The 24,894-nt window shown below is 50.7% G+C and overlaps 1 protein-coding gene and 1 long non-coding RNA gene across 6 annotated transcripts; both read right to left on the bottom strand.

Moving 5' to 3' along the window:
* Nucleotides 1-752: 752 nt before the first annotated feature.
* Nucleotides 753-6,596, bottom strand: HMGB3 (high mobility group box 3). 2 transcript variants are annotated; one of them, XM_040572193.1, is made up of 5 exons: nucleotides 6,458-6,596; nucleotides 3,633-3,789; nucleotides 2,990-3,129; nucleotides 2,328-2,502; nucleotides 753-1,755 (listed from the first exon to the last, which is right to left on the bottom strand). In XM_040572193.1, exons 2-5 carry the CDS (start codon nucleotides 3,780-3,782, stop codon nucleotides 1,612-1,614), a joined length of 609 nt encoding a protein of 202 aa, XP_040428127.1. In that variant the 5' UTR covers nucleotides 3,783-3,789; nucleotides 6,458-6,596; the 3' UTR covers nucleotides 753-1,611. The 2 variants fall into 2 exon arrangements, with proteins under 2 accessions (XP_040428127.1, XP_040428125.1); XM_040572191.1 differs by lacking the exon at nucleotides 6,458-6,596 and adding an exon at nucleotides 5,570-6,218.
* Nucleotides 6,597-6,875: 279 nt separating this feature from the next.
* Nucleotides 6,876-24,561, bottom strand: LOC121077202. Of its 4 annotated transcripts, none has more exons than XR_005823944.1 (3): nucleotides 24,070-24,561; nucleotides 22,667-22,749; nucleotides 6,876-9,622 (listed from the first exon to the last, which is right to left on the bottom strand). It is a non-coding gene; the product is annotated as an uncharacterized LOC121077202 (long non-coding RNA). The 4 variants fall into 4 exon arrangements; XR_005823945.1 differs by lacking the exon at nucleotides 6,876-9,622 and adding an exon at nucleotides 9,632-10,987; XR_005823943.1 differs by lacking the exon at nucleotides 6,876-9,622 and adding an exon at nucleotides 13,789-16,070.
* Nucleotides 24,562-24,894: the final 333 nt, after the last annotated feature.

Genomic DNA, 24,894 nt, shown 5'->3' with positions numbered 1-24,894 from the left:
TCCCTCCCCAGGGCTGCGAAACACCCCCAGGTTGGGATTGTCAAGGACCTGCTGTCTTTCCAGTGCCAGAGGGTCACTAACGGGGAGAGAGACCTGCTGTCATCTCCCACCCCACGGCACCCAAGTCACGTTTGGGCTTGTGTCAGAGGAAGGACACAGCCCCAGTACCTGCGCCACGCTCCTATGCAGCAGGGAGATCGACTAGGCGCCTCACTCCTGCCATGAATTAAGATGCTAGAAAAAACCACAAGTCTGAAACAGTTTAACACAGGACAAAAAAGGCACATTTTAATATGTACAGCAATGCATTTGGGCTATAAATTTACCCAACACAACTGAAAAAAAAATCCAAACTATGCTTTTATACTTATTCCATGGTGTCAGCCTCATTCCTAGCCACCTACCTTTCTCTGCATCTCTGAATGCTGCTATATACACACACAAACAAACAATTACGTCATGAATGTTCATTTAGGCTCCCAAGTTCAAGTAATAAAGTTCAAACTTGCATAGCATCTTATGCCACTCAGCCATAAACAGTTACGATTGCATATTAGCTGGAGCAGCCATCTCTTTCAATTCAGCCAGTTTTGGCTGGCCACCATTTATTTATTTTTTATTTTTTAATCCTTGAGTCAGAATGTTTCCTAAGTCACCAGCCCTGAGGGATGCCACAGACTTCAAAATGAACCTCTTTCTCGCTGTTGTTAAGATCCTTTTAAACCAGAAATTTAGAGTGTTGTCAAGAACAGTTTTAAAAATGTAATACTGTTTATTTTGCTTCAAAAACATTTCAGCATTCTAAACATACAAAAAAAACAGAACGTTGCAAATTTGTTTAAGTACAGAGTGTTTTTGAACTTCAGTTGCTGCACTGGCTCTTCACTTAGTTGACGATGAAGAGATGTCTACAGTTTCAGTTTAAAAACTACCGCACTTAACTAAAAAAATCCATACACTTCTCATGCCAGCTGAACCCCCTTCCACAACTAAGAATGGCAGCAGAATGCTATTTCACTATATACAGAAAGACAACTTTAAGCTAAATGGACGCCCACTGTAGTGTAAATAGATCTACCCTCACAGTGCATGCTTTGGGCCATGGCACCCCGTGGAACGTACAGCCTTTCCCAGTAATCACTGCTCCTCTAAGGCATCATAACTCTAAGCATGTACCACAAGAATCTGTCTAGTTTTTACAAACTATAGATATGTACAGTTTATAACCCAGGATTTTCTAGCCAATAACCATATAGTAACACCACCTTACAAATTAAAAAAATGCTTGAAACATTTTTAAATGCTTTGTTACACCAACAGCAAAGTGCACAGAGTTAGGAGAACACTAGAGCGCCTTTTCATTTTAAAAATGTTTGGAAATATGTACAACTTTGATACAGTTTCAGGGTGCTCACTACACCCATGGCCACTTCATGTAAACCAGTTACAATTTCTAGAGCACTTTTAGAAACTACAACGCGATCGGAATCCAATTTTTTTTTTTAATTAAGCCTAATAAGGGCAAGAGACACCATCTCAAATAAGAGGTGCTTCATTTATGGTGTTTCCCCTACTCTATGGTATTCACATGGAGACAAGTATTGTACAGTTTTATTCGTCATCATCATCTTCATCCTCCTCTTCTTCATCCTCCTCCTCCTCTTCGTCTTCTTCCTCTACCTTTTTCCGAGCAGCTTTGGTTGCTGCTCCCTTTGCGCCATCAAACTTTCCTTTAGACTTGTAGTCTGCAACATCCTGCAAAGTCAAGGGGATGTCTTAATTTGCTCTAAGTAGCAAACACATCAAGCATTTGTACAGCAGCGGGCGTTAATGTGAAGGGACTGGCTTTCTGCAGCTGCATCCCCAAGAGTGGAGACAGCCAACATACAGGTATGCAGACACTCGAGCGTATTCAGCTGCCCCCAGACTACGGAGGACTTGAACCTTTCGTTCAGTTACTTTTCTGAGGAGGAGAAGTAAGAGAACCCAACTTCTCTTAGAAGTTTCCTGCTAACAGGACAGAGCTCCTGTAACAGCACAGCAAACTCTTTGCTGTAGCAGCACAAACAGCTGCTGTTGCGCTTTGTTTGGGGAATTTCCATGCCAGTGAAATTCACCTGCGTGCCTCTAACCTACTCTACCCCAACATATGTCCAGCCACAACTCAAAGTTTGGCTACACAGCACACTGAGAACATGTCTACCTGCCAACAGGTCTACGTGGGAGAGTTGGTCATTGCGCTGGTGCCACCTCGGCTTGGTCTTTCACATAGAAGCACTCTAACACAAGAGCCCATATGGAAGAGACGAGGAAAAAGCTAGCCTTACCTTCTCGTACTTCTCCTTCAGCTTAGCTGCCTTATTGTTATAAGGCTGCTTTTCACCATCACTGAGGTTGTTCCACATTTCACCAAGTTTCTTTGCTACATCCCCGATGGATATGCCAGGGTTTGTGGACTTGATCTTGGGGCGGAACTCTGAACAGAACAGGAAGAAGCCAGACCTTGGAAAGAAGCACCAGAGGACAGTGAGCACCACAGCAGCATGCCCAAGCAGCATCCCCTTCACCCACCCATCACCCACAAAATTCATATGTACGCTCACATACAGATAACAAGTAGTTGTTTCTTCAGTATGCATTTTGATTTTACTGAGGGCCAGACTCACAACTTTCACCCAGTGTTGTTCTTATTCAGTGTTCTTTATCCCCACCCCTCCCCATTTTCATCTTAAATAGGGCCATAGTTGAGACTTGAGTCATTTCTGTGTCTTTCACTGTGAGTTTATGGGTACCAAGAACTGACAATTCCTGCTAGCACGCTACATGCTCAAGAGTACAAGCTGCTTATGAGACAGCATCAGTACTACCAGTACTTCTATACCAACAGCATGCCCCATCTACTTATTTTATGGTAAACATAAAGGCAGGTCACAAGTACTTCAAGAGAAACCAAAGTAACGTTTGTGCATTTCATGCCTCAGTTACTTACGGTGGTCGTTTTGGGGCATTGGGGTCCTTCTTCTTCTTGCCACCCTTAGCTGGTCCATAGTCCTTCATTTCTCTATCATATCGTACCTTATCAGCCTTCGCCATTTCATCAAATTTAGCCTTCTCCTTGCTTGACATGGTCTAAAAAACAAAAAAACAAGACACCAAGCCACGTGATTACCCAACTGTTCAATAGTTGGCAAACTTTAAGTAAACAAGCCAACACGTACCAACTCGACAGGGGCGTTTCTGAATTTGTTTGTTTTCTAACTGGACCACATGGGGACGAAGGTCCTGTACTGGGAACAGCAGCCACAGCTGGCACACTGAGCAAGAGGGAAATGGCTGGAATGGCACTCGTACAGCCACAGTCCCCCTTGAGGACATGGGTCTCGCGGAAGGTGACTGTTTAAGAGCACTGCTTGGGAAAAGGAAGAAAGCCCAGGCTGTACTGGAAGAACTTAAGTGGGTAAATGCCATGGGCTGAAGCCTCCACAATTCTTACAGGAGCCAGCAGCATCACATCAGTGGCCACAGTACTCATACTGAAACATCACAGGAGTCCTCAGTGTTCAAACGTATGTATGCCACGCTAGCAGGCACCACAAGAAGTTGGCACTTCAAGAAGTCACAAATTAAGGTACCTTCCACCTCTCTGAGCACTTCTTGGAAAACTCTGCAAAGTTGACTGGAACCTCTGGGTTCTTTTTCTTGTGTTCCTCACGGCACGTCTGCACAAAGAAGGCATAGGCAGACATCTTGCCCTTGGGCTTCTTCGGGTCACCTTTAGCCATCTTGACTCTGTAAGGAAGACAGGAAGAAAGTAACAAGTGAACGTATATACGCACGTGAATGTGTGTGTGTATAACGTGCAAATGTTTGTATATACACACATACATACACACACAACAGCATATCACTTACACTCCTATCAGTTATAAGTCTCCTTCCTGTCCCCCCAACGCTTCTTGCTGTCCCCAACATGGGGCTTAAATTATTTTTCCTTATGACTTGGATTGAAGGCTATGCCAAACGAAATTGGTCATCAGATTTAAGTTTTACATAAATATATTTACATCATGTCCAAAGATGGGCTACTAAATACACATGCTCCTGCCCAGGAAGCATTATATATGAACTAATATAAAATATTTTAGTTGGCTACCACACTGGGGCTTGAGCAGTGCACATAGTGCTGGCCTGCAACTCATCCCTTTAGTAGGGGAGTTCCCACATTAGCAGCTGCTGCCCAGGTAGGAAGGGTTATTCCTCCTGTACAAGTGCAATAACCTCGACAGATAAGGAGTTGGGCGAAGAACGTCCAGTTTGAAACACAATGGGACCTGCGGGGCTCTGAGTGGAGAGCCACGCTTGGTCTTGCTCCACCAAGTGACACCAAGCTCCACCAAGTGACACCAAGCTCCACGCCTGGCGCCGCAGTGGGCAGCGCGAAGGAAGACGTGACCGGCCACTCGCCGCGAGGAAGACGCCAACTTTCGGGCCGTGTCCTCTCCACCAACTTTTCCGCCCCCCGGAGAGGCAGGAAACCCAAGCAGAGCGCAGCAGCCCCCAAGCAGCGCCCTGGCACCGCGGCGCTCCCCACTCGCAGCGCTCCCCACTCGCAGCGCTCCCAGCCCGACGCGAGCGCTCCCAGCGCCGACCCACGCCGTGCGCGGCCGGGAGCCGGGCGAGGGGGCTCGGGCGAGCAAAGTTTGGGGCGAGCGGGCCCGCGGTCGTCCCGGCCTCCCCTCCCGCCATCTTCTCGCCCCCCCCCCCACCCTCCCCCCCCGGCCAAGGTCACCGCCGGCGGCCGGAGCGGGGCGCGGGCACCTGCGGGCGGAGGGGGCCGGGGGCCGGGGTGGGGGGGGCCCCGCTTAGCGGCGGGGCGGCCGTCCCCTAATAATTCATCTTCCATTTTGTGAAGCGCCTCCCGATGAAAGAAAGTGCCCCTGAAATGCGGCGGGCCGGCGGGCTGGGGGCGGCGGGGGGCCGGGCGGCGGCCGGGGGGCGGCCGTGGGGACCCCTCCGCCGTCGGGTCCCGGTGCCACCGGGGGAGCGGCTTCGGCGGCGGCCGCGCTCGGCGCCCAGGGCCGGCGCCGCTCGCTAAGATGGCTTCTCCCGGCGCCGCCGCCGCCGAACAAAGCCGCGCACCCCCCTCCTCCGCCGCGCTCGCCCCCCGCGCCCGCCGCCGCCCCCGGCCCCCGCCAAAACACCGCCCCCGCCGAGCGGGGACCCCCCCGCTGCCGCCCCCCCGGGGCTGCGGGGGCTGCGGGGCCGGGGCTGGGGCCGGGGAGCGGGTTGGAGGCGCTTCCCCCCCCCCCCCCCCTCCCGGAGCCTGCCTAGCGCAATACTCTGTAACAAAGGCTCCCGTGCAGCCATTATAGCCGCGGCTACGCTCCTCCGCGCCGCCAGGAAAAAAAGTGCGAAAAGGCCCCCCGAGCCCCCCCCGGGGCCGGAGAAGGGCACGGCGAGGTGGGGAGAGAGGAACCGGGGCGAAAGCGAAAGGTTTGAGCCCCCGGCGGGGCGCCGGGGGGGAGATTTCCCCCGCCGCGACCCCCCTCCCCATCGCTGCGCTGCTTACACGTCTTTCTTCCCTTCGCCGGGCTCTCCAGCGCCAGCCATGTTAATGCCCACAGCACGGGCGGCGCGGCGCGGGGAAGAGGCGATGCGGGGCTCGGCCGGGGGCTCAGCCCCGCAAAAAGGCCCGGGCCGGGCAGGGGAAGGGCGGCGGGGGCGGAGGCGAAGCCACCGGGGGAGCCGGGAGGCGGCGGGGCCGAAAAAAAAACTGTTTCGCCGGGACACACGGGCGCAGCGCGCAGGGTTTATCCCTGTCAGATGCTAAAGCGACAGCCATATTAATGCAGAATAAACAGCAGGCACGGCATTGCGCACGGCCGGCAACTTTCCCCCCGCCACCAGCCCCGGCCATCCCCACCCGGGGGGAAAGGGGGGCAAATAAAACCCGAGGGCGCCGCGCGTTTTGCCGGGCGGCGGCGAAAAATCCCTGCCCATGCGGGGGAGAAGAGGAGTTAGTCCCGGTGTAGTTACCGCACCAGCCATGTTACTCCCGGCGGCACGGCGCGGGGAAACGGGGCTGCACCGGGGGCAGGCGGCGCCGGGGTGCGACCCCCCGGGGGGCAGGGGCAGAGGACGGGGGGCAAACGCTGCGCCCCGCGGCTCCCCCGTAACCCCGCCGGCTGCCCGCTGCATCAACCCGCGCGCTCCTCTCCCCGTGCGGCGCTGGGAGGGGTGGGTGGGAAAGAAACTTTTTTTTGGGGAAAAAAAAAAAAATTATTATTATTATTTTTAAAGAAATCGGGAGAAGGAAGGAAAGGAAGGGAAAAAAAAAAAAACAGGGTGCCAGGGGAAAAGAAGGAGGCGAGGGAAGGCGGCGGGGCAGGGCGGGGCGGCGGCGGGGCAGGGCAGGGGGCAGCCGCCCCCCGAAAAGTTGCGGCGGGGCCGCACGTACCTGTATTGTTCGCGGCAGTGTGGCCGGGAGCTGGAGCGCAGGGCACGGCGCGGGGCTCGGCGCGGCGCGGCTCAGCCTCGCGTTGGCTGCCTACGAGAGCGGCCTGATTGGCTGCGGGGCTCCGCCGTTTAAAACAACCTCCTCGCCCGCTCATTGGCCCGCCGCCTCATGAATATTAAGCGCCGCCCCGCGCCCATTGGCCGCCGCCGCCGAGGCCGTTCATTCAAAACTGAGCGCCCGCCGGGGGTGAACGGGGCGAGGCGGCGGCGCGCCCCCGGGAAAAGTTTGGCGCGGGGGCGCGCCCGGGTCCTTATCCCGCCACGTGGGGCCGAGCGCGGAGCCCCCCCCGCGGCAGGGGTTCGGCGGTCCCGGGGGGGGGGGTTTTGGAGGGGGATCCGCAGCCCGGGCAGCGCGGAGCCCCGCAGGGAGGAGGGACGCTGCGGCCCCCCTAAAGGTCGCGGGAAGCCCCCCGGCAGCCGCTGGTGCGTGCGGTTCCTGCCCCGGAGCCGCCAGGGTCCGGTTCCGATGTCAGTGGGGCTGTTGGCAGGGCCGGCCACCGCTGTGCGGAACGGCAAAGGAGCCGAGTCCAAAATAAAGCCCGATGACAGGCGGTACACGCGATGGAAAAGAGCTGCGGGGCTTCACCCGCTCGTTCAGCAAGTAAAAACACCGCCGCGACTAGCTGGAGTTACTATTTCCAACCCACTTCCACAATCTGGTTGATATTAGCTTTCGAGGATTTGGTGGCTGTTACAGAGGCTGGCTGCGTGCTAGGAAATCTCCACGCGCGCACTTGGGCTGAAACGAGCCCAGCTCTGGGGCCGAGGGCCGAGGTCTCCTTCGGCTCCCTTGAAAGAGCCGCTTCCCATAGGGTAGCTGCCGAATGGCTGAACTGGTATTAGTGGCTGACCACAATTGTTGGTTGGCTCGGAAAAAAAGAGCTGTTATTTTAAGGCTGGAGCGGTGAGACTCAGAAACCACTGCATACTGTTATGGGCTGGGCGCAACTGCCACCCTCCTTTAAGATAGCCAGAAGAAACAGTTGCCCTCTTTAGGGAACAGATAGCGCAAAGAAGCCTCCACCCTGGCCTGAGGTGCTGCCAGGCAGCAAGGTTCGCCAGGCACTACCCCGGCTAAGTGCTTATGGCTCTAACAACATGGCCACAGGTTGCCTTTGCTGGAAGAGACCGACACAAACTGCCTGATGAGACACAGAGGAGTGCCAGCCTCCCGCTGACAGATCCACTGGGAAAGGCGCAGAATTTCACGGAGGATTTTAGCCCAAGTCCTCCCTGCATTTCTCCCTCGGGGTGCACCTTCCCAGCCCATCTAGCAAACGCCCAAATCCAATTGCCATCCCTACGCAGAACTGCCCGAGGTTCATTGAGACCTCACACACGTGTCCTTGGGCTTTCCAAAGCATGGATGGTAAAACCAGTCTTACTAGCCTCGCGCCCTATTTCCACGTTCTAAAACCAAAAGCTTAAAACAAGGGGCTCATTCATAAACATTAATGAGGCTACCTGAGGGACTGTATTCTGTAGTATCATCATAAAATAAGACAAGCAACGCTACTGCAGGATAATCTCTTTGTAGCTGACAAACATCACTCTCACCTATTTTTAGGGATACTTTAAAGTGTTTCAAACTAGTTGAATAATTAAGGTTTTTTTTGTTGGTTTTTTTTTTTTTTTTCCTTGGCTCTGGAGCTGTGCGAATTCTTGCTCTGGAGCACTTTCTTCCCCAAACCATGATCTTGTCCTAAAGAGCACACCAAGCTGGGAGCAGCCCAGATGGACGGACTGTTGAGGAGCTTGCTCAGGACCGGCACCTGGCATCAAATGTGCAGTCCTGCTAGTCATCTCCCGAGCATCCCTCCTATTTCTCATAAGCCAGGAGAAACATTCCCTAAGATGCTTGTTCTAGGAAGGCCGAGAAAGTTTTGACAGCTGGTCAAGGGGCAAAGGAGATATTTTGGTAGCTGAGAGACAGCTGGGTTTAAGGTTTTGTCCCAGCATGGTTTTGAAAGCAGCGGAGGGCTGAGTAACAAACGGGTGAACATAACACCCCAGGGAATGCTTGTACTCACCTCCCGAATCGCCACTGCTGAAACAAATCCTCCCCCAGTGCCCTCTGCATCGCACCTGGCCACCCATGTCTAAGCACTTTCCTGTGCTGCACCAGGAAAACAGCCTAGAAAGTTGGCTGAGCAAATTCAACCTTTTGCTGCAACTTCTTCCAGGCCATGCAGTCCCAATTCCTCCTGCCACCTGGCTCCGGCCTTCCCCTGAGTCCTGTGGGAGCCAGCGCAGCTCACTAACCTAACAAAAAAATAAACAAAACCCCAAATTGAGCCCTCCCTGTTTAATTTTCTGCTGGATTAGTGAGCTGAACCAAGTACCAAGGAGTTAGGTGAGTCCCAGAGCCAAGGCAAAGGAGGGTGCAGAAGGGAACAGCCAGGACTACCCCGTTTGACAGCAGCTCACCAACAGACCAGTCCTACTCTCCTGCTCAAAACATCGGTGTGTCAGTAACCTGGGTGAGGAGAGGGAGGGGGTTTGTTCCATATCTCCTGTAAATGTGGGTTTGGCAAGTTTTAGGGTTTTCCTCCTCTTTTTTAACATTACAGACATAAGGACATGCTTGTCATGCTCTACGAAGCACGAGAAGAAAACCAAATCCAAAAGAAACTTCTGGGTGCCTGGTTCTTGCAAGGTTTGCAATGGTCCCAGGATGCAGGGAGAGCTCAATGCACAGTCTTGTACCTACTCTTCAAAAAGATCTGACCTGATTCCCCCCATGACTGCTACAGACAGATTTTATTTTGCAATCACATGCCATGTTTTTAAGCAACTGACAGCCATACCCAACATCCCACAGCAAGACCCAGGCTAGGCAGTATCTTGAATATAAGGACTGAGATAAAATTTAATCCAAGGTCCCAAGGCAAGCAGACAGCTTCAAATACTTCCAGTAGCTTGTTGCTGAGGAGATTCCCCGCCAAGTTCCGTCCCAGCTGATGTCGCCAAGCACTGAAGGTTTCCCTTCTGTGTAAATCATGTTGGTCCAGGAAACAACAGAGCTGCAAACTGCTGAGGCCAAGTCAATACCGGCCAACATGGAATGACATCTCCTCATCAGCTAGAGATGATTAGAACAGGGAGGCTTCATTGAAAGAGTCTGGAGTCACCAAGGACTCCTTGGACAAATCAATCGATTATACACAGATACACTTCAAATTCAGTTACAAAATGAAACTCTTTTTTCTGCTCCACAGAATTGCCTGAGGTCTAGAGTAAGTTTACCTGTTCCTCCGCCAACAGCCAGATCTCAGCTGAACGCCAGCCACAGCTTGGCGAGGACGGCCTTCTCACAGCTCTGTCTATCCCGCTCCAGTTGTGTCAGATCGCTAGCAAAGTATGGCCCACCGTGTATTTAAGCTGTTCAGAAATCAGAAGCATTGAAAAGGACCAGAGTGATAAAGGATTTTTTTTGGAACTGCCCATATGACGGGTATAGTAAGGAAAGAGCATCTTCACCAGCACTGATCAGCTCCATGGTTTATCTGGCCATTCAGACAATGCCCCTCCACCATCCCCTTCCTACCGGTGAAACCATGAGTGCCTCAGAGGGATCCTACAGGACAACGACTCAGTGTAAAAGATTATTCCTCAAGACCTTTAACAAGCTTCCCAGCCTGAGTCCGGGTTGCCTTGATGTGGAAAGCTTGCCTGACATCACCTCGTACTTGACCTCAGGCTAGTTCTGCTGTGCATTTGCTCAGCGCTCAGGATGATTTCAGCCTACCAGCAGATTCGAGTTGATGCCGTGTCCTTACTGGGTTTGTCCAACAGTGGTCGGAGCAGCGTGCCGCTTGTGTTGACTGTATCGATCATAGGTAGCGTCACCTACAATACCTACAGGGCGCAGCGGGTCACAGGAAAAACAAGATGACACACACTAGCTGTTCACGGGGTGAGGAAGTTCATGAAAACACTTCTGATAAATATTCAGCTCTATCAAGCATGTAGCTCTGTCCCTGTGACATGTTTATTAAAGCAACCTGGATAGCCAACGTCAGCACGCCCAGGATGTGCTCGAGGCCCTGCAGAAACACCGGAGAGGGGGCTACCCATCTCTGCTGGGGGGGATAGCATCAGCACAAGGCTCCTTTCCACCAGCCCCAGGATTCGCAGCAGTGCAGCTCCAGCACACCAGCTCTCTAAAGCGGTTCTGGTGTGGACACGGCAATCCCAGCACATCGCAACGTGTTCCTTACAGCAGCGTAGCCAAAACCCCCTGCCCTTAGCGAGGCGAGCGATGTGGTCGGCAAGCTGCAGTTTAAGCAGTATAATTACGACTGCGCTTGGCGCTTCCACCCCTGGCTGGATCGCATCTCTTCGTAACCCCTACCCACTGGCAAAACTCTCCAGTGAAGACTTGACCCGAAAGAAAAGGCTGATCTAAACACATCCGTAGGGTTCTGCCAGCAATCAGAAGTGAGGGCGGGGGGAAATCCCTCCTAGGAGCCTAACAAAGCCAGGAAACCTTTTTAAGCACAACCAGCCTATCGGAGTGACAGAGTTAACGTTTAAGGCTGGATGGACAATAGCGACAAGAAAAGTGTTAAATGACCTGTTCATCTCAACAGCATATTCATTAGGCTAGTTAGGGAGCTATTTCAAAAGCCTTCAGTTTGGACCTAGCTTCTCCCATCACTGACCTTCTGTGTTAACATGCAATAGAGATGAAGAGGCTCGATTAACCCTTCTCTAACTGGTATAGTCAAAAGCTGTTTGCAGAGGTTTGATTCAGAACTGTAAGAACTTTTTTTATTCTTTTTTATTTTTTAAATCAAGAGTTTGACTTCAGTAAAAACGAGGAGGAATCCCTCCAGTCCACGTGAAGCTCTCCCATTCTTACAACACGTGGGATTTCCACGCGTGGATTTTCTGATGCCCACAGTCTACGGCTGAATTCCAAGTTCTGTAACTACAGTAAAATATTTGTAATTGCTCACTGGGATCTCAGCCAGTGAGAATATTTCCTCTCTAACCTATTAAACAAAAAGAGTTATCTTAAATACGTGCTGAAAATAGAAAATAAAATTAGCAGTGGTGTTTAAGGGAGCTTGCCAGCATGCAAGTTCAGAGAGACAGAGGTTAATTTGATCCCAGTTCAACTATGGGAAACCTAATGCTCCGACAATTAAAATATTAGTCCAGATGAACAGATGACCCCCCTCCACCCCTCCGAATCCCCTAATGTGGAGGCACAGCCTGTTATCCCGTGTAGCCGTATCCCATTAAGCTGACACCTCTGCAGGAGTAGGATACATTCCCAGTTGCACACACAAAATTAATTATTGTCAAATGCACTTCATGGGGACTGAGGTGAGAAATACAAGTTAAAATAATTGACAGTCATATTAGGCAGCAGTTCAAAACCTCCTTGCGGTATAAACACTGGCAAAATAAACAGAAACTCACAGTTACCTTCGCAGGTGGCCTCCCCCCCACCCTCCCTTCCTCTTACATTGTCCCTTCTCCTCTTGGCTCTTTCTTCCTCTTTCTCTCCCTTCTCCCCCTCCCTTTTTTGCTTCCCTTCACACCTCAGACCTGGCTCCTTCCCAGCACAAACTGCCAGGCTGCCCAGGGGGTGGCAAGCAGGCAGTTTGCCCCTGCACACCTGCTCCAAGAGATTTGCCACCGCAGCGTAGCACCTCCCACGCTACCAGATCCCTGGAAATTGCATGGCCCCTGCATGCTGCATCCTTACACGCCCAGTACGTCTCTGCTCCCTCATCTAACACATCCTTCCTGCCACAGCACACTTTCTTCAGGCGTCTCCCTCCATGCTCAGCTACCACAGGACCATCTGCTTCTGTGTAACTTCTTTTTAAAGAGGTCCTATCCAAAACTGTGTAACCCCAAGCGACTTGGGGTATAAGCAATGAGCAAAATCCAACTTCAGAAGGGAGGTTCTGCTTCCACACACAAAAAAATAAAGGTATTGAGGAAAAAAAAAAAAAAGCATTTATCTACCTACCCCACCAAGCCAAATACTAAAGCTAGGAAGATGGGACAACTAGAAAAAAATCTCTACAAGCTTCCCATAGCCTTCAGAGGAGATCAAGTCTAGATGTAATTTTAAAGGAGAAGGCTGTGAGCGTTCTCCTTGCACTTTAATTGGCAAGCAATCAAGACCACATTCAATGCAACACAAGTTCTTGTAATCACGCTGTGACGGCAGACCAAGAAACTCCATTAGGAATCCAGTGCAATTCCAACCCAACAGCAGTCCAGCAAAGGATCAGATATAAAGGGAGACACGACCCCACGTTAGAAAGAGGCTGGTGATCATATGGCCAAGGCTTGGTTCAGACAACACTGAAGTGACGCTAACAGAAGTGATAAGAAAGGTTGGCGCTGGGACAAGAAAGCTGCCACTGCATACTTATTTCCCTGTATTGAAATGTTGTTATTGACAGAGCTGGTTTCAGACCATCAAATAGCTGTTTACAAACCCATGAATGCCCCCACCCCTCACCCACTCCCCCAAGCAACATCTGGACACGAGAGCGTATCCTTTTCTCGTTGGCCATCCCACCACCATCCGCACTTCAAAACAGGACAGGGTCGGTACGCTGCATGCAGATTAGATGACACATTAAAACCACTAACGCTCAAATGAAAGAAAGAGGAGACTGTTCCGCCAGAGGCATCATCTTGGTGCTCCACTATCTCCCAACACATTGCTGAATGAAGCTTTGAGTCTGGCCATGGCCATCAATTGTTTCTAACAGCTAAAGCCAGGCTGCCTGCCTCCAGATGCCTGTGTCACTGCTGAGATCAGGAGTGATGTACCACGCTCTTGGCTAGGCAGGAGGAGGAACGAGCTCTCTCCACGCGAGCTGTGAACCAAGAGCTCTGTCTGCCTCTTTCCACCCTGGTCAGGCTCCTGGATCGATCAGCTGCTGGACTGCATCGCGCCGACCAGCTGTTCCCACTGGCACCGTAAGTAGGCTGAAGGTCTGGGTGCAAGAGAACCGGAGGCCACGGGGTGATTCCAGCCCGGTGGGAAACACACTGCTAGCACAACAGAGCTTTGTGAGGGGTTGAAAATGCAATTGTCAGGAAGGACACAAACAGCACTGGGCCTGCAAAGGAGGAGACCAAAGCAGTTTTCTTGACCTGTGACCAGCACAATGCTGCTCTCTAAAACCGACTGCGAAGCTACAAAATGAATACTTTGTCCATACACACGTATCCTCACTAAAAGCAAGAAAAAAATGCAAATAAATTAACAAATATTTACAGTTTAGGAGAACACGTAATCGCTTGTAAAAATAACCCACCAGGGTGACACTGCACAAGCTGATTCTCTAAGGGGTTAGGTGGACCTTCAGTTAAAGAGAATGACAAGCACCCAAACACTGGCTTAGGAAGCCCCTCCAAGTCCCTTCAGCTATTTTTTTTTTTCCCTGCCCATAACCTCTTTGTCCCCTACCTGCTTTTTTCCTTCTCATAAATCTGTTCAGAAAATATTGCTTCCTTTTTGGTATCAGTTTGGCGCTATCGTTTCACCATAGCAACAGACAGAAAACAGCAGCTCAAACAACTGGAAGTTGTTGGGTGATTCAGGTGGGCTCTCCCGTGACAGTAGAGTTGAGTGACTCCGTGCTTTTGAAAAACCGATCGGTTGCATAATTCTAGATTTAATTCTGCTACAAGAGAATACACACAATTAACTAAATGCTACCAATTAAACTATCAAGAAGGAAGAATATTTTCAATAACTGCACTTCATCTGCAGCTACACTGTAATCAAGGCATGACAGCAGCTTCTGCAGACACACAGAGCTACCTGTGAAGTTGCTGCCTCGAGTCCTGGAGACAGACATGGACCACAAACCCCGTGGCAATGGCTGGGTAAATCCCCTTCATGGATATCCATGCTGGCACAGGCCAAACTGCTAGCAGTGCCCAAGCTACTGGAGCAGGGTGGAAGACTTTGAGAAGGACCAAAGCTCCAGGTCACTCCCAAGCAGTGCCAAGCCATGAGGGTGGATTTGGGCTAAGGCACTAGAGCATGAACCGAAGCAGATGAGGCTAAATCCTTCTGCTGTGCCATGGAGGTACTACATGCAGCAGGCCAGTGGGGAAGAGTAAAGAAGGATGCTGAAGCAATGAAGGAGTGGAAGGGGAGTGTTGCAATGTACAGCTGGGACTTCCACACGTATATTTACATTACTGAAAAGCGTGCATTTCTCCTCAACACATGGAGTTGAAGACTACGACAAAGTAACTTTCGTTGCTACTACCAGGCATGTAAACGTACCCTTGATGATGTGGAAGGAACAGTTTATTTGGAGGAAAAAATAATAATAAAGGGCGTCAATTTCTGCCAAGTACTCCTGAACTATTCTTCTTGCTTCTCAGTTGTTGAACATCTGCTTTCTTAACATGTTTAATTCCTGTTTTGCACAGGAGTGTAGGAACATTACAACGAGGAAATAACAAACAGTTACAGTGAAAATCTTTCTAAAATGGTACTGTTTGGGTGTGCACAAATGCTTATAAAGGCCCAAGTATGTATATGTATATACACCAAGAATCATCTTAAAGGAAGGTGAACTTTCCCCCCCTTATTTGCAACTATTTCAACTTTCTTTCAGGCCTGTTAAGCCACTTTGGGTTTAAAAGACATTTTCTATTGAGACCAGGGGTGTGTATTGTATGCCCAGCAAAGATTCCACTGAAGTCAATTAACAATATTTTTTTATTACAACTTCTCATACCAAGATAAAGGTGTTTGTTAAAATTCTCCCCAAATGTCTCCACTTTGTTCCTTTCCCTGACTAAAAGTAGATGCCTTTCAAAGAAAAATGGCTTCATTCATAAAAGGAAGACAAACATACTGAAAAGATTTTTTTTTAAAAAATCAAAAACCTGCCAAACTTCCTTTCCTGTATCATTAGAGACAGCACATTTTCAAGATAGCAGCAGCAGCCCAGTGTATTCAGCATTTAAAAATATACAAATAGTTTAGACCTCTCTGTTCTTTAATTCATACAGTAGTGTCAAAATCCCAAGCTCCAGCTACAAAACGCCACTGAATTCAATAGAATTTCATAGACAAAATTCAGGGAAGAATTCAGCTTTGTGTTCCTCAAGTGTAGTTGGCCCATAGCATACTGACTGACGGGAGACAGGTTTTTCCCACCATCGCATAAATTGTTGAGAAAAATAAATAAATTAGTAACTAGAAATGTTTTTCAGAATCCTATTTTCCTGGGGAAATAAAAAAAAAGAGTAGTTACATGGAAATGGCAAAGTTATTTGGTCTTACTGTGAAAATGGTAACTGTGTCTCTGGTTCATCTTGCACTTTTTTTCCTGTCTTTCCATCAGCTCATTTGTTTTCCATGTGGCTGCTTGTATATATACAATTGTCTTGGTTATCATATGCTGAACATTATTGTTATGCGCTCAGATTTATTCCCAGCATGAAAATTATTTGAAAACGGGTGGAACGAGGGGGAGAAACACAACCATCGTCTGAGGAACTCACACAGAAGAGTGCTCAACAGCTTCCTTTCAGATTTGCCTTCCCTGCCAAGAAAAGGCATTGTTATAGTGACAGCCAAGAGGCGTGTGTTATAACAGGAAAATCATATGGGATGCAAAATCAAAATCTCAATCACAGGAGAAAATCAAGGCAGCCTAGGAGCGTACATCCAGCATTGCTCTTTTCTCCCTGCCTCCTAGAACAAGTTGCCAATGCCTTGTCCTTTCTGAGGTGATATGGGAAGAGGGACAATGCCCGCAGCAGGGTAGCTGGGCACACTCGGCAAGATCCCTCCCAGCACCACAACCCTTTTCAGCACTGCTCACAGAAGGTCTCCTCTGCCAGCACAGCTGGACCTGGGGCAGGTCTTCACCAGTAGATCCCATCAAATTAAGAGCATGACTCTCCAGTGCCACAAAGCAGCGTAACCACGTTGGCTCAAGCACCAGTGTGACGTTTTTGCTGCATTGTTTCCATTTTTTCGGCTCCCCAGAGGAGTGCTGGGCCCAGGGTTAACACCTATGCTCAGCCGACGATTCAGATGATCCCCGGTGATAATTTAAGAACCAAGTCATCAAGTCGGTGCAGATCCAGATAGAAATCAGGCTGGACTCTACATGCAGACTGCTGTATTTCTGAACGGCAGATTATACTTTTCAGCTTCCCCTACTCCCAGCTACTAAGCACTACTTGTCTGTTGTAGTAATTCTGGCCAACACAGCTCACTACTACTTACCCTCTTAGAATAATCACACCCTTACAGTACCTCTGGCAGCCTAATGTTTTACACTGAAATCTGAGAAGGTCTGAATAATCCTAATAGCAGTTCGGCAGTGCCACTCTCACAATTATTATATAAAAGGTAAGTGTGCTCCTACCAGCTCTCCATTTAAATTTATAGTGATTGGTTCCATACAGTAATGTGGCAAATGAAAAAAATCTCACAGCCTTCATTTAAGAGGTCTACAGTAAATAAAAAATGCCAGGGGTTGTGCGTTGGCCCCCGGTCTGTCAGCTCTCCGTGCAGGAAGGGGATTCGGGCTCCCTTTCCTAGGCAAGCATAAAATGCCGGGTGATATACTGCTCTGCGAGCGCAACTGCAGCGACAGCAAGAGCAACTCACGCCGCTGGTCCTAAGGAAACCTTCCGAACAAGCCTGGGCTGGTATGGCTGACACAGAAATCACACGCAGCCTGTGTTCCCAATGCCGCTCCCACACCTTCGCAGGGTTTAGCGATGCCCTGTTTCCCAGGTACAAGGCTGCGTGGAGCTGAATCCCTGATTAATTCGGCGCACAGCGCTGTTACTGTATTGAACAAAGGCTGCCAACTCTGTCAGATGTGGCAAGTACTGTATGAATTATCTTTTTCATGAGAAGCACAGACCTTGAGAAGGTTTTTAAACTATCTCTGGAGACTAAAGGCCACTCTGTTACTCTGAATTGAGACTGCAGGGAAGACAGGTCCTTGCTCACGAGATTTTAATTTCAGTAGCTGCATGAGTAACTTTAGAAAAGACACCCTGGGTCTGATCCTGACTCTTACCAAAGTCAGAGGCCAAGATCTGGTGCAAGTTAGTCAGAAAGGTGCAATTCTGCTGCACAGAGCAAAATGTCTGGGGATGCAGGGTACCGCTGCTGTGATGTTTGTCAGTCCTGGGTCAAAATGCCCAAGGTGCCTGCTCCTCCATTGTCATCGTCACTGAAACCACACCGGGGGCCTGCAGGTCCCCTTATGCCCCTCGCAACCAGACCCCACATCATTGCCTCAGCCGGGCAAACAGCACAAACCGCACTGTCCCTAACTCACCTCCTATGGGGGAGGCTTTGGAAGTGGTTCTCATTGATCACCACCCACAGCTCTGCCCCAGACCAGGTCTGAGCAGGGACCTGCAGCTGAGTCCATCAGTGCAGGCACCGGAGAGCAGAGAGGCCTGCATTGCCTTTACATCACCTTTTACATCACCTAGACCCCTTTCGCCAAGAGCCTGCAGCATCTATCTGCTCCCGATGAGGAAGCATAGGTAGATCCTGCAGGTTTTCACATAAACACGCTTTTGCCATGCCACAAACACACCTTCACCAAGCTGTTTCTTCAACCGCCCTTGTGCTGCTACAGCATCTTGGCCGAGAGCACTTGGCTGCTGGATGGGCTGCCTCATAACCCGCCCTGCAAGGAGCCTGGCCAGCCGGGACCCCGCTTGGCAGAGCCCCTGGCCCTCATGGCAGCCCAGGAGCAGGCGAGCAGATGGTGGGATCAGCCGAGGGGAACTTACTTGCTGTCACTGGGGAAGGTTGTCGTCCCCCTCGGGACATCCTGCCCTGCTGCAGAGCAGCACGTGGGCCAGCAAGGACTGGCTTAGTGACAAGGGGCTGGAGGCAAGTCGAGGAGTCCCTAAATACCAGCTGGGAGAGAACCAGCGTGCCTCAGACCCCAAGGAGCTGGTGTTTTCCCCTCGTTTAGCACCTACGGGAGGTCCCAGCACAACTGCTTCTGTCTGGAGCTGCTCCTGCCAGCGGCAGGCCAGGAGAGAAGCTAGCTTCTGCCTCCCTTCCCCAAGGGGAAAACCAGCAGGACTAACAGCCCCCAGAGCAGCGGGGAGCCTGGAGCACCCCCAGGCTTTGTCGCAGCCCACTCTGACCCTCACATGATGGTTAGCACAATGAGCGCACAGCTGAACACAATTGCATGCGTGGGATGAATCATTCCAGCCACAAGTACGCGCCCTAACAAGGAGGGAAGACTCTCCCCTGCTTTCCCCTCTTGTTTCTCCCCATCAGCTCCCTCATCGTAATAAATAACTAAACTAACACCTCGACCTGCACAGTCTGTGCCATTCACTGCCCCTGGCAAGGCCCCTGACCCCCCAGCAGTGCCAGACACATCCCTGAGCTGCATCCTACACCCTGGCCTCAGCCTCACAGGGAGCACGGTGCTTAGGGAAGGGGAGAGATACTTGTGCATACATGGGAAATGTCACTGCTGCCAGCTCGTACAGCCTTGCACATCCGTGCAGTCCTATTGCCATGCCTGTCCCCTAATTTGTTGGGATTTCACTGCAAGACATGCATGGAGGGGGAGGGAGCCACCAGCCATGCAACATTTAGGGATACATCCCAGCTCCCTGCGGAGCCAGCCACGGCTGGTGTCTATCTGCCAACCACTCTGAAATTTCCCCCTCCCCAAAGGAAAGCACAAAGCAAAACTGGCCAGTTGGCACCTCCCGAGCCACACTGGGCGGAAGGGGGGGTGTCACTGGCAAACCCACGTGCAGGCAGGGGTCTGCAGAAAAAAATCACTCGTAAATCCTTCTGCGGGAGAAGTTGCAGCACCCCCTCCCCCTGCTCTTGCAGTCTCTGTAAGATCAGGGGCTTTACACTCCAGCGGCACGCTCCCAGTGTGCCTTGCACATCTGCTGAACTAAGGTAAAACCGGACACTGCAGAGAGGTGATTTATATCACCAGGGTATGGCGCTGCTGGAGAGTCCCTCCCTGCTGCAGGAGGAACACACGCTCACTTGTTCTCTGCCTCTCCTCATGCATCCTACCCTTACGACGAATGCAATTTCAGAGGGGAAGCCTGTTACGAGGATGGCACCGCTCCCCCCGTTTTCAGCATCCCAAGGCACGTGGCTACTGTGCTACCCTGCAAAGACAGCGGGCTGAAGGAAGGCCTGGGCGATCCAGCATCCCTGCTGTAGTCCCTAACATGCATTACCCCAGGAGTTCAGAGCTCTGGTTGAAGCACAGGCAGCTTTACCTTTCCCAGGTGCTACCAGGACGCCTGAAGACTCCACCATGGCTAGCCGGCCAGCTTGGCTGCAAGCAGAGTTAGCCCAGCCAAAGGCGGCAGAGAAATAAAAGCTTTTCCTTTCTCTGTTTGTCAGGCAACAGGTCACACGTGCTTGCAGACAGATCCCAAAGCCTGTCTCTACTCTCACATTTCCTCCCTTCCTTTCCCTGACGCTTTCCTGACACATCTTCTTGTGCACTTTGCTCGGCTTTCGAAGTAACACTCCTCTCTGCTTGTTCTCCTTCCCACTCCTTGTCACTGGAGTCCTGCTGCTGTCATCACACTCCCATCAGACTTCTCCTTTCAACTGTGCGTTTCCACGCTGTCTCTCCCAACTGTCACATACGCTTCTGGTTCCAACATCTGTTCCTCCCCCTCCCAGGGAAGTTGCTCCAAAACATGCTGCTTTCTGTCTGAATGGCAGGAAGGCTATATTTGGTTGTACACATGGCACTACACAACCACCCGGGCTCTGGAGTGAAAGCCTTCTCTTTTGTGAGTGGGTCACATCAATTCCCAAGGTCACAGGCTTAGTCCTTCTTTATGCTGCCAGGATGGAGAGGGAGAAGTGCATCTTGCATCGTGCAGCATCGGTCAGCAGCCTCTGCTAGGCAGGGAAGCAAAGGAGAGGGATACTTGCTACCCCTCACAGGAAGAAGAGCTGCATTATCATCTTCTGTAAGGGTGTAAACAGATAATGGGGTTAGCCTGAGCAATACGCCCAGCAAGATGTCCTGCACAGCCTGACGGACAGGGCAGGCTTGCAGGCATCCCAGGGCCCAGGGATGGAGCATGTTCCAAGCCTCTGCAGCAGGACACAGCCACCCCAGTGCCCACATTGCTCTGCTAGCGGCCAAAGCGCCCAGCCTCGCTGACACCACGGGGTTGAACAACCGGACCCTTGCTCTACCCCACTGCACTGGCTGGCGGCAGGGCTGTTGTACAGCAGCACCATGCCTCAGCAGCGTTTCCTTGCTCTGTCCTTGGGCAGACAGAAACCTGAAGTCTAGCCCTGCGTAACCTCAGGGCGGAAAACAACATTCCAGTCCTGGGGTCCTACCACCCCTCTCCAAAGCAGTTGGGTATCACTCAGCAGAGAGCTGTGAAAGGCCCAGCCACGTTTCACCCAGTGATCCTCTGCTTCTAGATACAGCCCATACTATGGACCCACCAGCACCCCAGCAAGAGCTCCTTTGACACCACCGCTCAGCCATCTCTGCTGGCTCTCTATCAGCTGCCAGCATATTCTCCTTCACCAGGCACAGCACACAACTGCACAAGGCTGCTCCGTATCTGCGGCAGGCCCTTGCACAAACGGCACAGCTGATCACAAACCATGTGAGTTAACGCAGGTGAAGTTGTCTCTTCTGTCAGTGCGGTCACCGATAGTCCCTCCTCGCCCAGGAGGCGGCTTTCACAGCCTTCAGGCACACCCCAAATCAGGTGTCAGCACTTAGAGACAAAGGTTCAGAGGCTTTTTTGCTACCAGTGATGTTGGTGAGTTCTGCCAGTAGTTGCAACCACAGTGAAGAAACTGAAATGCAGTTTCTATTCTATTCCCCTTTCAGCTACTTGTAAGTTTCTCAAACAGATTCCTACTCAGGGTGAAATGTTCAGTGCTTGGTCTCAGCTCAGAGATGATTTCTTTTATTTCCCCCTGCAGGAACTGTGAGCAAAATACTAAATGCAATAGATTTGGAGTTTGGGGAGTGCGAGTAATCAGATATTTTCCCCCTGTTCCCTCTGATACCATATGTTCCAATTGGAAATTTTACACTTGCATACTGGTAACTCGTAAATGGTGGAGATGATAGACTTCAAATGTTCTCATTGAGAGGCAGAAAACAAACCCAGATTTAACAAAATAATTGGTTCAATACTGTTAAGATGAGTTTGAAGAATTCTGATAATGCTTTTCCCTTCCCCGGTGTCCCAGGAGGGACAAGTACACACGTTTCATTTTAATCTATGTGCTATAATTTTAAGGATAGCTGACACAAGGTGGTCTTTGTTAAGATGTATCTATTTGCTTTGAAATCTAAAGAAGTTCAGCACTTACAGACTGCCAGAAATCACAGACCTATTATTCAGGGAACTTTTGAGCTCTGTTGTCAAAACCATCAGAAGTCCTTTAGCTGAACAGCTCCTATTCAACGCATCTGTGTGCTCATTTGCAAATTCTACAGGGATTGCTTCGAGCTTTACTCTCCTCAACTGCAGAGAACCCCAATATTCTTACAACTGTATGCTTAGAAACCAAGCTTTTCAGAAGCAACAGCACCCTAACCATCCTTGCCTACAAAGTCAACTAGGTCACCTTCCATGTCAGACAGCTGTTGTTTTTTTTAATTCAAGGTCCCTTGCTGAAGGCAGACAGCCCTTCAAATCCCACACAAACTTTGCATACCTATTCACACTGTACGTGTTATTTACAAATGCACGCCGAATGAACTTCAAGCACAGGTACTTCCTGATCACAAGTGCTCAATCATTATTAAATTCCTGCGTGCACAGAGATGATTATATACCTGATCATTTCCTGTGGCAGGTTTGCTAAGGGGATGGAGGGAGACAATATCCCTCCCTCCCTTCTCCCATTAGCTCTGCATGCCACGGGGATCTTTTTGTATGTGACTAGGGAGTTACCGAGCAGCTGCCCAGCCCATCTTGCTTCCCCCTCTTCATCCGTGGTCCTGTTCACAGCCAAGAGTCACAACTGACAGCTCACATGTATTTAACAAGTTGGGCAGCAGACCACAACCAAGACAGACCAGTACATCATGGCATAATAAAACAGCATACAAAATAACACTATTTGGGCAAAGAAGTCCCACAACGTGAAACTCACCAAACACATGGGCTGGCAGACCATCGAGGAAGCAGACGATGGCTCTCTTCCAATCCCGCTGACCAAAGAGACCCCACAGCCACCTGGAACACAGCAAGAGACAAAAGCTCTTTAGCAAGCAGCTCCCAGCCTCTCCTCTGCCTCCGTGGCATCTGGCACAAGCCAGTTTCACATCCAGAGCTCCTGAGCAGTTTGGTCACTCAGCTAGTAACATGCCTTAATGATTCATGGTTGTTACTCAAGTCCCACCTGCAGGCAAGGAAGCCTCCACACCAGCCTACTCACACTTCGGGATAGCTGCGGGCTCCCTTCCCAAACCTCCTGGGTACTACTTCATTACACCAGTCTTACAGCATGGTAATTCTATTAAGTACTATGGAATCAATCCTGATTTATGCCAGTGGGTGGGAGAGAATAATCAAGTCCTACGTCCTCTCCTTCGCAGCTCCTGGTACTGCTCAGATCTCCTTCACACGGCGCTTCGTTCCGGTCAGCTTGACAGAATTACTTTGCTTCTGCATCCTTAAGCTCCAGCCATTCTTTGCTGTAATTCCTTGCAGCAACTTCTGGAAAGGTGTTTTTCTCTCTCCGCTCCCCACAATAAATGAGTTTGTCACCTGAAATATACTGCCAATGTGTTACATGTCCCACAGTGTTTGTGGTTATATCAGAAGTGTTTGTTTATAGCACCATAATTCAGCAATATCTTGATTACAGGAGAGATCGTGTTGTAACTCACTGTGGCTACAGAGAATATTATTTTTCTTTACCTTTAATATAAAATGTTGATTTTTAGTCAATACGCTGAAAGAAAAAAGCGCAGCTGTTGCCCTAGTAACCACCTGTCTTGTAAACCATATGATGTTAGGAGCACAAGGTGTTAATTGTTCCAAGTGCTGCTTGTGGTCAGAGATAAAAGCTAGAATGGGAGAGATCACAAGGAACATCTGGAAAGATAAAGTCAGCTGGTCTCTTCTTGGAGAAAGCCTAGACAACAGCGAGCAGGAGAGACAAGGCAGGGAGAAGTAACACTGCCACCAGAGGAGCAAAATTAACTGAATTGTGGCTGTGTGCGAAAGCATCCCTGAGCGAAGCCTCTGAGTGCACAGCACGCTTCTGGGAGCCTGACAGGTTGTACCAGACACACGCAGAGTTCAGCCCCTCCAGCACCAGATGTAGCAGCTTTTCCTGCAGCTCATCCCCTCCTTCTGACCAGACCGGTCTCCATTTCCCCTTCTGCGCTGTGTCCTGGGGTTTCCACGTGCTGCACGCCAGGAGGCTCCTTCCACAGGTTACTCAGCGAGGAATAGGGATCCCTGCCCCGCAGAAAGTGCCACCACGTCTCTGCAGAGCATTTCCTCCACAGGAGCAGGCCAAGATGGAGCACCATCCCTGTCACGTACCTGTCTTGCAAAACAACTTCACTGTCCTGCTGAGCAGCTCTTGCTTTCAGGCTCCTTGTACCGCACACCACGCACCACCTCCCTCGCTGCTCCTGCCATGTGCTTGTCCCGGCCGTGCTGCCTGTTGAGAAGTTGGAGCAGTTGATCACCAGGTGGGCAGGCTGAACTCTGCAAAGCATCTGTGTTTCCACCCCAGCCTCCTACGGGACAGAGCCCCTCAGCTCCAGCAGGCTGCATGCTGGGGCTGGGAAAGCAGCACCAGAAGGGCTCCTTCTGCAAAAGGCCTCCAAGGGAGGAAGGCTGCACGAGGGCTTCTCCCCCATGTCTCCTCTCTCTCTAAAACGAAAGCAAGCTGGTGAGCCAGCAGCCGCACGCTCTGCAGTATCTGCCATCTCTCCCTTCCGTTCCCCCCTCCCAGCCCATGCAAGCTGGAGAGCAAACACAAATGCTGCTGGATCTGGAGGAAAGTTTTCTACTTCAGCCCCTTTTAACCATTTACCTGCTCTGGACACCCACTGAACCTGCCCGTATCTGCATTCCCTTAGGAAATAAGGAGAAGGAGCACAGCAAAAGCAGCATATTTATAAGCTAAGCCCCTCCCAGGGGGCAGAGTTATGCTAATTGAGGAGCCTCTGTCCCAGTGTGTTGCATGGATTGCATGGCAGTAACATATGGTGAGGAGGGCTCTAGGCCAGCAGCCTCATGTTCTGCACGCCGCAGCTTCCCTGGCACATGTGGCCAGGAGCAGTGTCCAGCCACGGGCACACAAGGTCAGTGGGGCAGGGCCAAGGTCCTGCTTTGACCTGAAAAGCAAAAGGAGGGGAC

This window comes from Cygnus olor, chromosome 13, assembly GCF_009769625.2.
Source record: "Cygnus olor isolate bCygOlo1 chromosome 13, bCygOlo1.pri.v2, whole genome shotgun sequence".
NCBI classification, from domain to species: domain Eukaryota; kingdom Metazoa; phylum Chordata; class Aves; order Anseriformes; family Anatidae; genus Cygnus; species Cygnus olor.
Note: the sequence above shows the minus strand (reverse complement) of the source record. Positions and strands in the feature narration are given on the sequence as shown.